General features: G+C 34.8%; 1 protein-coding gene across 1 annotated transcript; it reads left to right on the top strand.

The window, feature by feature from the left end:
- Window positions 1–724: 724 nt before the first annotated feature.
- Window positions 725–12,996, top strand: LOC138314038 (cholesterol 24-hydroxylase-like; the record flags this gene model as incomplete). Its single annotated transcript, XM_069254237.1, has 9 exons — window positions 725–880; window positions 1,308–1,416; window positions 1,764–1,920; window positions 2,649–2,714; window positions 3,079–3,151; window positions 3,642–3,837; window positions 4,917–5,008; window positions 5,145–5,214; window positions 12,836–12,996. Coding segments are annotated over 9 exons (1,080 nt in total), but the record flags the coding sequence as incomplete, so codon positions are not given.
- Window positions 12,997–14,874: the final 1,878 nt, after the last annotated feature.

Raw genomic sequence — 14,874 nt, 5'->3', positions numbered from 1 at the left:
TCTTAGACGGACTTGTGAATTGTCCCTTTAAGAGAATCTGACATTATACCAAAAGTAAAAGAAGAATTACAATGACTTTTAAGTTAATATCGTGAAGCATAAAGCAAGGAATGAAATCAAGTTCAGCGATAATAACATATCACTTTGTGGAAAACTGTAAGCAGCATTCAGTAGGAAGAATTGTTTAATGAAAACTCTTTAACATTAGACCACATTACAAAGAATATGAATATGTTTGTTATCGGGGATCTCTTAAGGATAGACATGAAAGAGCGATCTGATTCCACGTGACACCCAGATTTTGTATAGATTTTTTTTTCTGTTAAAAAAGGGGGGGGGGGGGGGGGGGGGGGGGGGGTGGGGGGGGGGGGGGGGGGGGGGGGGGGGGGGGGGGGGGGGGGGGGGGATATACATAAGGGGGGGGGGGGGGGGGGGGGGGGTTCACGGAGAGAAATGTTTCGTGCATTTGTCAAATATTACGAGCATATTAAGGTATTATTAGGTCAGTACTTTAAACTGAATTTAAGACCTCGCAAATAATAGCAACCAAGTATTTTGAAATACTGTTAAAATAGACAAATAGAAAAAAAAAACTCTATCCACATACTTCCGTATCTTGTTTTCCTTGTTCTGAAGTTTTGTATATCTAACATACGCATATATTTACATTTATTTTATGGAATATCGCTGTACTTTTTTTTCCTCTATTTATACAACAATTAAGCTGCATTCGACAATTTGAAAATGAATTCAACGAGTTCGCCAACCGTTATACACAGGTATTGGAGCTATCTGCGGATGGAAGGACAGAGGTACAGACGTTAGACACCTTTAACAAGCTGACCATGCACTTGATTTACAAGGTGTGTTTTCATGTAGAGCTCAATCGAGTCTATCAAAACATCAAATAAATCATCAATAAAATAGATTTTAAACCGTACAAAAAGATAAATCAATTTAAATGAAATTCTAACATAAATTTAGAAAAGAATATGGCCCCCAAAACAGGATAATAAAATTCTAGGAAGACAGGTGTTAGAACTCGTGGTATGCCACAATGTTCGTTATGAGTATTGTGCCGAATAAAAACAAACTGCGAAAGATCAATTTCACCGTGTCATTCAAAAACAGTAGTTGATAACTTAATCTCAACGGTTTATTTTTTCATGCATACAATAATTTTTTTATTAAGGAGAGTCGTCCTATTGATGTAACTATTTCGTTTAGATTTTCTAGGCTTACAGGGTTCATATATCATGGAAAATTGTGGGTCTCAATAAAAATAAATCGAAATGTCTCTATTGTAGGTTGCATGTAACGTTGGGGCCGTTGGATGGTCACAATCATCCATTTGTTACTAACATGAAGACAACATTTCCCGGAATCGCAGAACAAATCGTCAATCCGTTTGCAGCTGTAAGTTAATCCTTAGAAACACCAAGATAACCCGGGAATGGACACTGTTGACCTCGGCTTTATCGTGTTGACCAATGATCAGGATAGTGACATCCACGTTCAACTCACGGTCTAGAGAGCGTGGTAGAAATGGAATATTTCCTTTCTTTTTTTTTACATAAAAACACAATTGTTTGAAGCATGAAAAAATATACTACTTTGTTTTTTAAATATGTTCATTCGTAAGATTCATTTAGAGATGCTAGCAGCTATATGCAAAATCAATTTACAATTATAATATTTCGTAAAATTGTTTTGAAAGTTCACAGAAGCACAGATGGTCATGCAGTATGTCATACATGTTTCAGATAAATCCGCTTAAATGGAAATTTCGTTGTGTTGTTCGTGAATCTGTAAATTTTATCCGACAATGTGCAGAAAAGGAGATGCTTGACAGAAAGATTGCAAAACGGAACGGTGAATATACACCTAATGACCTTTTGGAGAATATAATGGAATTAAAAGGTAACTATTCTGGGTAATCTATGGATATGTCACATTCGTCTCATTTTACACGAAATGATAGATGTCTAAGTAGGAATCGAATATAAATGTTACAAGGAGAATGACATACTATTGCTAAGCGTGGATAAGTCAGTTAGTAAGCTGTTTCGCGGTTTGGTCATTGTCGGGATAATGCATCTAAAGTTTAATTATTTACATATCAAGACTTGAATTGAGTGATATATATGCGCAGCGTGGACATGTTCGCAGTGATGTTAATGAAAGCGAAAGTTCCTATTCCACGACTAATTCACTTTTACAGTTTATGCAATACGACAATAAAAAGGCTCATGCTTTCAGTACATTAATATAATTAACCAATACAACCATCAATTTTTAGCGAGCGGATAATCTTCGCGGTCGATAATAAATCGTGAAACTGTTTAAAATACAGGTAAAAGTGGAACTCCCAAAGTTTCGTCGTGAAATTAAATTATCCAGGAAAGCTGTTTAAAGTACAGGTAAAGCGGGACTCCTAAAGTCTGTTCTGAAATAAAATTTCCACGAAGAGTCATAAGGAATGAAAAAAAAAACCGCTAAATTAAGTCGTCTCGAAAATAGATTGATTTACAGTAATGTTATCATTAGGTGCAAAAACTAAAATCATCGATTGTTCAATTAAAATAAATTACTTTCTGGACCAATTACACTGTTTTGCAGAGATACTTCCAAATCGTTAATTGTTTCAGAAAAACATCCCGGAATAATAACAGACGACGTTTTATTGGACAATTTCCTTACATTTATTGTGGCAGGTAAACTCAATGTTTAAGCCAGTAAGTGCTGACAATATCTTTCTATTGTTTCATGTGGTTAACTGTCAACACTTTTAACTTACAATAAGATGAGAGTTTTTCTAAGATTTTAACTTCCTTTAAAACGAAAGTGTTATATTCTGAAAGTCGGCGTATTTCATGCATGAAAATTCCAGAATCTAAACAAAGTCACACGCAATTAGAGTTGTATAGAAAAGAAAAAAATTACGTTGTGTATTATATAAGATATTAATATGAAAATATTGTGCTTCGTTTAATGATATAGGACATTAACATGAATATATTGTATTTCGTTTTATGACACAGGACATTAATATGAATATATTGTACTGTTACGATACAGGACAAGAAACATTAGCCAATGCCTTGTCCTTCACGCTTCTACTCCTCGCCAAGAACCCTGAATGTTACAATCGGTAAGACACAGTATCAGATACCTTGTATGCTTGTTTCCATTAGTTGTGATTTTAAGTCGTTTTCAAAATGGTTTGGAAGTAAAGAAAGAAGATAATAAAAAACAAAACGCGATTGATACTACAAAGTCCATGTTGATTTAGAACATTCCGGACTTCTCCGATTTTTTTACAATCTTCATCATCAAACACAGATTCTATTTTAGAAATCAAAATTTATCTTAAACTCGTTTTACATTAACATTTTCATATAACATAATGAAGTTTTAAGGCACTTTGAGCGTAAATTCAAAATGAAAAATGAATTAGAAAAAAATACATTAACACTATCATGAACAACAAATTGAACATTTTTCAGACATTTTTATGAAGACACATGGCTATATTACATTATACATGTATCGATAACATTTCAACACACACAATAGTAGAAAGAGTTTCTAAAATAAATGAAGTAGTAAACGATTCCTAAAAATAGATTTTGTTTCTCAAGATTTCAACAAGAAGTGGATGAAAACGTTGGCTCTATATCTGTGGTTACCACAAACGAATTTGAAAAGTTGACTTACTTGGACATGGTATTGAAAGAGACACTTAGGCTGTATCCTGTTGCCAAGACAACATTCCGGGAAACAGCAAAGGACTATAAACTCGGGGCTCACTGTATACCTGCAGGCACAGATATGATGGTATGTAAAATAGGCCCATATTACAATAGATCGGTACTTATAGGTAAACTCTACCTATGGCCACAGTAACACGACGGGGGAAATTATCTGAAGGCACAGACAAGATCGTAAGTAATATTTTTGGATTATTATTCAACATAGAATTGATGTGGCCAGTAGCATAGACTACATCACTTTATATGGCATGAACTAAGCAAAAGAGCATCAAAACATTTACAAATGTATGATTAATTCAATCATCATCTTATAATTATGTTCTATTTTTTCTAACAACTGAACTGTTTAATTATTTAACAGTTGAATGTAGCTTAATCTATATGTGTTTTTAAATCTGTCAGAGTGAATTCATAAATACAGCATACTTGGATTAACCCCCACCCCCCTCCCTTAACAATCTTACTTTAAATACACAGAATCTAGTTTCCATGACTGGCCACAAACCTCATGGGTGGATGACCAATGACTAGTAGGCCTATATGGACATTTGCTGGTCTGTATCCAATGGGTGGAGGGAAACCTTTCACTAAATACTGGATTCAGTACCAATCACCTTTTGAAACCTGGCAATAAATCCTCTATATACATACACGTTTTGACAAATAAAACACCATTGAAACGTATCTGTAACTATAAACTTCCATATTCAAATTTTACATCTGATAATTATAATGTATGTTTATACTGTTATATATTATAAACAACACTGTATATCTTATGTAATTTGCTATGCATCTGTTACTTAGGGAGAGAACTCACATAGGCCATAACTGTTGTTCAATCATTTTTCAAATAAATTTTTGATATAAAATTTGTTGAAATTAAAAAAAAAATGTATGTTTGAAATTACTTTTGGTGAGTTATTTTCAGATAATAATTTAACACAACATTTCATTCCAGTTAAAAATATATACTTACGAATGTTGTTAACCCATATTGCTAAAAAGGATTTTTTTTATGAAATTATATCCTTACCTCTCTTAATACAAGGTGTACACACTATGTAGGGATGAATACCTTCAAAGTGTATTGGACATGATTCTTATTTACCATGGAATTTACTTTTCATACCTTAACACCAGGTTAGTTTCTACGCAACATCTAGAGTTGAGCACAATGTGAGAGATCCCACTCAGTTCCGACCGGACCGATTCGACAGAAACAGCACAGAAAAGTTAGTAATCGTTCAATAGTGTGTTATATAGATCGTGATTTAATTATCTAATCATCCAGCATGGTTACGATAATATGTCAATCATTTTGTATTAGCTGTATTTGAACCTTATGAAATAAGAATATTATCTTTTCAGGCCATGTAAATATGTGTCGACACCATTTTCAGCTGGACCCCACATATGCATCGGGAAAACGTTTGCGGAGGTAGGTTCATTATTGATGTTTAATTCTATAAGGAACAGAGCTATCTGAGATCAATTATAGATTGTATCACAGCTTATCAACTGTTAAACATACCAATTACTTTGTAGTAAGTATCAGCCTATAAAAAGGTCATATTTACCAAACGTATAAGTTATCAAACCAACTTCATCTTGTCAAAAAAACATCTATTTCAATTCTGCAACACTGCGCTGCAATGTTACGGAAAAATATTATGAAAACAATCAATATATATATAATGACTGGTAGAACGAACTGTATGTACTTTATGGAAAATGCTATCGTTGGGGTATGAAGAAATTTCAGGTGTTTTAGAAATGTAAATCTATTTATAATATTCGAGTTTCTTGTTTACAACGTTATGTGATTTTATAGGCTAAGAATAAAATCTTGTCGTCGATAATGTTAGCTATCATAATACCAACAGATTTTCATATGCGATACAATTCCGCACGCTGTAAAATTTCGAGAAAATAAATCTGCAGGAAAGATTCACTCACAATGACAACAGGGCAATTTTACGACGTGTAATTTACCGACTATTAGTCGATTAGTTTCACCTTCTTAAATAGCCGTGCAAAGTCAATGAATGTATGCTTCTGCTAGTCGACTTGATTTTACCTGTATCATGTTTACGTGGTTTGTCATCTTTATGTCTACTAGTCGACTTTACCTGTATCATGTTTACGTGGTATGTCATCTTTATGTCCTACTAGTCAACTTTACATTATCATGCTTACGTGGTTTGTCCTCTGTATGTTACTAGTCGACTTTACATTATCATGTTTATGTGGGTTTGTCATCTGTATGTCTACTAGTCAACTTTACATGTATCATGTTTACGTGGTTTGTCATCTGTATGTCTTTCTAGTCAACTTTACATTATCATGCTTACGTGGTTTGTCATCTGTATGTCTACTAGTCAACTTTACAATTATCATGCTTACGTGAGTTTGTCATCTTTATGTCTAACTAGTCAACTTTACATGTATCATGCTTACGTGGTTTGTCATCTGTATGTCTACTAGTCGACTTTACATGATATCATGTTTACGTGGTTTGTCATCTTTATGTCTACTAGTCGACTTTACATGTATCATGTTTACGTGGTTTGTCATCTTTATGTCTACTAGTCAACGATTACATGTATCAGTGCTTACGTGGGTTTGTCATCTTTATGTCTACAAGTCAATTTTACATGTATCATTGTTACGTGGTTGGTCAATCTTTATGTCTACTAGTCAACTTTACATGTATCATATTTACATGGTTTGTCATCTGTTATGTCTACTAGCCAACTTTACATGTATCATGTTTACATGGGTTTGTCATCTTTATGTCTACTAGTCGACTTAACGTGTATCATGCTTACGTGTTTTGCCATCTTTTATGTCTACTAGCCAACTTTACATGTATCATGTTTACGTGGTTTTGTCATCTTTATGTCTACTAGTCAACTTTATAATTATTCATGTTTACATGGTTTGTCATCTTGTATGTCTACTAGCCAACTTTACATGTATCATGTTTACGTTGTTTGTAATATGTATGTCTACTAGTCAACTTTACATGTATCATGCTTACGTGGTTTGTCTTCTTTATGTTCTTACTAGTCAACTTTTACATGGTATCACATGTTACGTGGTTTGTCATCTGTATGTCTACTAGTCAATTTTACTGTCATCATGTTTACGTGGTTTGTCATCTGTATGTCTACTAGTCACTTGATTTTATCATGTATCATGCTTATGTGGTTTGTCATCTGTATGTCTACTAGTCGACTTTCACATGTATCATGTTTACGTGGTTTGATCATCTTTTTGTCTACTAGTCAACTTTACATTATTCATGTTTTACGTGGTTTGTCATCTCTTGTATGTCTACTAGTCAACTTTCCATTATCATGTTTACGTGGTATTTGGTTTGTCATCTGTATGTCTACTAGTCAACTTTACATGTATCATGTTTACGTGGTTTGTCCATCTGTATGTCTACTAGTCAACTTTACATGCATCATGCTTTACGTGGTTTGTCATACTGTATGTCTACTAGTCAACTTTTCCATTATCAATGTTTACGTGGTTTGTCATCTGTATGTCTACTAGTCAACATTTAACCATGTATCATGTTTACGTGGTTGGTCATCTGTATGTGTACTAGTCAAACTTTACATGTATCATGCTTACGTGGTTTGTAATCTGTATGTCTACTAGTCAACTTTAACATGTACATGTTTTGTCATGTGGTTTGTCTTATTGTCATATGCTATGTCTACTAGTCAACTTTACATGTATCATGTTTACGTGGTTTGTCATCTGTATGTCTTACTAGTCGAATTTACATGTATTCATGTTTACGGTTTGATTTGTCTTCTTGTCTACTTCGTATTGTTTACGTGGTTTTGTCATCTGTATGTCTAGTCACTTTTCATGTATTCATTGTTTACGTGGTTTGTCATCTGTATGTCTACTAGTAAACTTTACAGGTATCACTGTTTACGTGGTTTGTCATCTGTATGTCTACTAGTCCAACTTTGCATGTATCCCATGTTTACGTTTGTTTGTAAATCTGCCACTATGATCTATACTTGTCGACTTTACATGTATCATGTTTACGTGGTTTGTCATCTGTTATGTTACTAGTCAACTTGACTTTTACCATTATCATGTATTAAGTGGTTTGTCATCTGTATGTTCTACTAGTCAACCTTGATTTTACATGTATCTTGCTTTACGTGGTTTGTCATCGTGTATGTTACTATGTCGACGTGATTTTACCATTATCATGTTTACGTGGGTTTGTCATCTTGTATGTCTACTAGTCGTACTTTTACATGTACTCATGTTTTCGTGGTTTGTTTAATCTGTTTGTCTACTAGTCAACTTTACATGTTTCATGCTTACGTGGTTTGTCATCTGTATGTCTACTAGTCGACTTTACATGTATCATGTGTACGTGGTTTGTCATCTGGTATGTCTATATAGTCAACTTATACTTATCATGCTTACGTGGTTTGTCATCTGTATGTCTACTAGTCCACTTTAATGTTCTACGTGGTTTGTCATCTTTATGTCTACTAGTCTAATTTTACCTGTATTCATGTTTACGTGGTTTGACATCTGTATGTCTACTAGTCAACATTATATTATCTGCTTAAGTGGTTTTGTCATCTGTATGTCTACTAGTCGCACTTTACATGTATCATGTTTAACGTGGTTTGTCATCTGTATGTCTACTATGGCGACTTTACATTATCATGTTTACGTGGTTTGTCATCTGTATGTCTACTAGTCGAACTTTACATGTATCATGTTTACGTGGTTTGTCATCTGTATGTCTACTAGTCAACTTTACATTATCATGTTTACGTGGTTTGTCATCTTTATGTCTACTAGTCAACTTTACATTATCATGTTTACGTGGTTTGTCATCTGTATGTCTACTTGTCGAACTTTACATGTATCATGTTTACGTGGTTTGTCATCTGTATGTCTACTAGTCGACTTTACATTATCATGTTTACGTGGTTTGTCATCTGTATGTCTACTAGTCGACTTTACATGCATCATGCTTACGTGGTTATCATCTTTGTATGTCTACTAGTCGACTTTACATGTATCATGCTTACGTGGTTTGTCATCTTTATGTCTACTAGTCGACTTTACATGTATCATGTTTACGTGGTTTGTCATCTGTATGTCTACTAGTCGACTTTACATCAGGGTCATGCTTAACGTGGTTTGTCATCTGTATGTCTACTAGTCGACTTTAACATGTATCATGCTTTACGTGGTTTGTCATCTTTATGTCTACTAGTCGACTTTACATGTATCATGTTTACGTGGTTTGTCATCTTTATGTCTACTAGTCAACTTGATTTTACATGTATCATGTTTACGTGGTTTGTCATCTTTATGTCTACTAGTCGACTTTACATGTATCATGTTTACGTGGTTTGTCATCTTTATGTCTACTAGTCGACTTTACATGTATCATGTTTACGTGGTTTGTCATCTTTATGTCTACTAGTCAACTTTACATGTATCATGTTTACGTGGTTTGTCATCTGTATGTCTACTAGTCGACTTTTACATGTATCATGTTTACGTGGTTTGTCATCTTTATGTCTACTAGTCGACTTTACATGTATCATGTTTACGTGGTTTGTCATCTGTATGTCTACTAGTCGACTTTACATGTATCATGTTTACGTGGTTTGTCATCTTTATGTCTACTAGTCGACTTTACATGTATCATGTTTACGTGGTTTGTCATCTTTATGTCTACTAGTCGACTTTACATGTATCATGTTTACGTGGTTTGTCATCTTTATGTCTACTAGTCAACTTTACATGTATCATGTTTACGTGGTTTGTCATCTGTATGTCTACTAGTCGACTTTACATGTATCATGTTTACGTGGTTTGTCATCTGTATGTCTACTAGTCAACTTTACATGTATCATGTTTACGTGGTTTGTCATCTGTATGTCTACTAGTCGACTTTACATGTATCATGTTTACGTGGTTTGTCATCTGTATGTCTACTAGTCGACTTTACATGTATCATGTTTACGTGGTTTGTCATCTGTATGTCTACTAGTCAACTTTACATGTATCATGTTTACGTGGTTTGTCATCTGTATGTCTACTAGTCGACTTTACATGTATCATGTTTACGTGGTTTGTCATCTGTATGTCTACTAGTCGACTTTACATGTATCATGTTTACGTGGTTTGTCATCTTTATGTCTACTAGTCAACTTTACATGTATCATGTTTACGTGGTTTGTCATCTTTATGTCTACTAGTCAACTTTACATTATCATGTTTACGTGGTTTGTCATCTGTATGTCTACTAGTCAACTTTACATTATCATGTTTACGTGGTTTGTCATCTTTATGTCTACTAGTCAACTTTACATTATCATGTTTACGTGGTTTGTCATCTTTATGTCTACTAGTCATGTTTACTTGGTTTGTCATTTTATATCAACTGCTTTACACGTGGTTTGTCATCTGTATGTCTACTAGTCAACTTTACATTATCATGTTTACGTGGTTTGTCATCTGTATGTGTACTAGTCGACTTTACATTATCATGTTTACGTGGTTTGTCATCTTTAACTAGTCGACTTGATTTTACATGTATCATGTTTACGTGAATTGTCATCTTTATGTCTACTAGTCAACTTTACATGTATCATACTTACGTGGTTTGTCATCTTTATGTCTATAGTCAACTTTACATTATCACGTTTACGTGGTTTGTCATCTGTATGTCTACTAGTCGACTTTACATGTATCATGTTTACGTGGTTTGTCATCTTTATGTCTACTAGTCAACTTGATTTTACCTGTATCATGTTTACGTGGTTTGTCATCTGTATGTCTACTAGTCAACTTTACATGTATCATGTTTACGTGGTTTGTCATCTGTATGTCTACTAGTCGACTTTACATGTATCATGTTTACGTGGTTTGTCATCTTTATGTCTACTAGTCGACTTTACATGTATCATGTTTACGTGGTTTGTCATCTTTATGTCTATCTGTGTGTCTTCTAGTCGACTTTACATGTATCATGTTTACGTGGTTTGTCATCTGTATGTCTACTAGTCAACTTTACATGTATCATGTTTACGTGGTTTGTCATCTGTATGTCTACTAGTCAACTTTACATGTATCATGTTTACGTGGTTTGTCATCTGTATGTCTACTAGTCAACTTTACATGTATCATGTTTACGTGGTTTGTCATCTTTATGTCTACTAGTCAACTTGATTTTACATGTATCATGTTTACGTGGTTTGTCATCTGTATGTCTACTAGTCGACTTTACATGTATCATGTTTACGTGGTTTGTCATCTGTATGTCTACTAGTCGACTTTACATGTATCATGTTTACGTGGTTTGTCATCTGTATGTCTACTAGTCAACTTTACATGTATCATGCTTACGTGGTTTGTCATCTTTATGTCTACTAGTCAACTTGATTTTACATGTATCATGTTTACGTGGTTTGTCATCTGTATGTCTACTAGTCGACTTTACATGTATCATGTTTACGTGGTTTGTCATCTGTATGTCTACTAGTCAACTTTACATGTATCATGTTTACGTGGTTTGTCATCTGTATGTCTACTAGTCGACTTTACATGTATCATGTTTACGTGGTTTGTCATCTGTATGTCTACTAGTCGACTTTACATGTATCATGTTTACGTGGTTTGTCATCTGTATGTCTACTAGTCAACTTTACATTATCATGCTTACGTGGTTTGTCATCTGTATGTCTACTAGTCGACTTTACATGTATCATGTTTACGTGGTTTGTCATCTGTATGTCTACTAGTCGACTTTACATGTATCATGCTTACGTGGTTTGTCATCTTTATGTCTACTAGTCAACTTTACATTATCATGTTTACGTGGTTTGTCATCTGTATGTCTACTAGTCAACTTTACATGTATCATGCTTTACGTGGTTTGTCATCTGAATGTCTACTAGTCAACTTTACATTATCACGTTTACGTGGTTTGTCATCTTTATGTCTACTAGTCAACTTTACATTATCATGTTTACGTGGTTTGTCATCTTTATGTCTACTAGTCAACTTTACATGTATCATGTTTACGTGGTTTGTCATCTTTATGTCTACTAGTCAACTTTACATTATCATGTTTACGTGGTTTGTCATCTGTATGTCTACTAGTCAACTTTACATTATCATGTTTACGTGGTTTGTCATCTTTATGTCTACTAGTCAACTTTACATGTATCATGTTTACGTGGTTTGTCATCTTTATGTCTACTAGTCAACTTTACATGTATCATGCTTACGTGGTTTGTCATCTTTATGTCTACTAGTCAACTTTACATTATCATGTTTACGTGGTTTGTCATCTGTATGTCTACTAGTCGACTTTACATGTATCATGTTTACGTGGTTTGTCATCTTTATGTCTACTAGTCAACTTGATTTTACCTGTATCATGTTTACGTGGTTTGTCATCTGTATGTCTACTAGTCATTTTTACATGTATCATGTTTACATGGTTTGTCATCTGTATGTCTACTAGTCAACTTTACATGTATCATGTTTACGTGGTTTGTCATCTGTATGTCTACTAAAGTCGACTTTACATTATCATGTTTACGTGGTTTGTCATCTTTATGTCTACTAGTCGACTTTACATGTATCATGTTTACGTGGTTTGTCATCTTTATGTCTACTAGTCGACTTTACATGTATCATGTTTACGTGGTTTGTCATCTGTATGTCTACTAGTCGACTTTACATGTATCATGTCTACGTGGTTTGTCATCTGTATGTCTACAAAGTCAACTTTACATTACATCACGTTTACGTGGTTTGTCATCTTTATGTCTACTAGTCAACTTTACATTATCACGTTTACGTGGTTTGTCATCTGTATGTCTACTATCAACTTTACATTATCACGTTTACGTGGTTTGTCATCTGTATGTCTACTAGTCGACTTTACATGTATCATGTTAACATGGTTTGTCATCTTTATATATTGTTGATCATTTGGTTCTGTTTAATGGTTTTCCCAGTGGTCTTGTTCTTCTTAACAGATGGCGAAGAAAACAATTATTATTGTGAAGATTATGCAGAATTTTGAATTTGAGCTGGCCCCTGGTCAAAACAAGCGAAATAAGGGGACAATGCAAACTATACAGCCCAAAGATGGTGTGAAGTGTTACTTCCGGCAACGAAGCAATAATGTTTGGCATCCGTTAGAATATTGCATATACATCATTAAAACCAAACGAACTGTTCTTGTGTTCCTTTATAAATTCTTAATTTATGAAAATAATATTTCATTGCATCATGTCATCTGAAACTGCAAAATAGCCTTTTCAAGAGATAATCCGTTTGCAATTACACTAACGCCAATGTTTGGTTTGAATCATTCATGTTGTTTTTTAGATCCCAGATTGTTAACAGACTTCGCTAGGTACCAAGTTTTCATCAACGACAATACAGTGATATATCCTTATAATATTTCACAGAAGTATGTACTCACATTTTCACGAGAATAAGAGAGCTTGACAAAACATAATTCCGAAAGGAAACCCAGAAATAGAAAAGTGTCTACCAATAAACATGAAATAGATAGGATATGTCTACTCAGAGATGATTGCTTGGGGGTTTAACAGATTCAATTGTTTATTGACAATATCATAAACTGCAATTAAGCCTAATTCACACCTTGCCTGAAGGCACATGAATGGTATATAAGTCTGAAACAAAGACGCTTCAGACATCCGGGACGTCTAATTACTGCACCACATAGCATCATACCTCAGTTATACTAACGCAATGCGCCATACTAAATAGTCAACTATTGACTGTTGACATGGTCATCTTAAACAGTAACCCCATGCACTATCTAAGAGTGTGGAATATTTTTGCGTTAGAAGATAAAAATGCTGATGCGTCTGCATGTAAAATGAATTGTAGTGTAAAAAGCTGTCGAAGAAAAACAAGATGGATACGATGAATAAAAAGAAAGGTAAGCGTAGAATATGTTTTAGTCCTATTTAATAGAATTTCTACTGTACGGTAAATGATCATCTAAATCATAAATACAGGATGATTATTTTAGCATTAGGATATGAACCTTGAGAAGGAATGTGAAGTTTTACACTAGTTACAAAATGGGATATTTCGATGAACCACGTAACGTGTAACTAAAGCAATATTAAGTTATTATCGACTCAAGATTGATCAGTTTTAAAAAAAAACAGAAAGAATTATCTCATGCTACTAGTTCCAGTTTCAAGACTCTACCTACAGTAGGCCTTTCAGAACTTGACAAGAAGTATGTTCAAAGTATTTTAGGAATTTTGGAATCCATTTTGCCCCTGTGATCCCACCTATGCCCTGTGGCATCGATTTCCGTCGTTGTCAATATGTACGTTAATGGATTGTTGTCTGTCATCACTGTGAAGTTTCTGTCCATATAGGTAGTCGTGAAACTTCTCGCAAAGTGCCCATTTAAGAGCCAGACACTATAGCTTGTGTGCCGGATAGTTCCTCTCAGATTACTCAAACCCCTGCTGGCGTATGCGATAACCCGTTTTCTTCTTGATAAAGGACAGCTCCTAGGGCCTTTAAGGGAAGCATCAGTATGTACTTCGAAAGGCTTCTTAAAGTCCGGGTATCCGAGAATGGGTGGAGAAATCATCAATGCATCCTTGAGTGGCTGTGAAGGCATCCTTCTTGCTCAACTTCCCATTTCCATGCTCGGGGTGGCAATGCCTTCAATTTCCCTTTACCATTCGTCTTCCTAGGTGTAGGCATTAAATCGGTAAGGGGTCGAGCTATCTTGGAGAAATCCTTTATAAATTCCCGGTAATATCCTATGAATCCGAGAAACTGCCTCACTTCCTCTGGAGTACTAGGGCGTGGCCATGTCTTTACCTTCCTCCACTTTGTCGGGGTCCGGCTCTACTCCATCTGCGTGAGACAATATGTCCGACATACTTAACCCTCGGCATGAAGAAAGCACATTTCTTTGGAGACAGCTTCAAATTTGACTCTCGAATCCGCTGCAGTACTTTCTCCACCCTCAGTAGATTGTTCCTCGTAAGTGTCAGAAAAGATGATC

Source organism: Argopecten irradians, unplaced genomic scaffold, assembly GCF_041381155.1.
Source record: "Argopecten irradians isolate NY unplaced genomic scaffold, Ai_NY scaffold_1240, whole genome shotgun sequence".
Classification (NCBI taxonomy): domain Eukaryota; kingdom Metazoa; phylum Mollusca; class Bivalvia; order Pectinida; family Pectinidae; genus Argopecten; species Argopecten irradians.
This window is presented reverse-complemented; position numbering and strand designations above follow the sequence as displayed.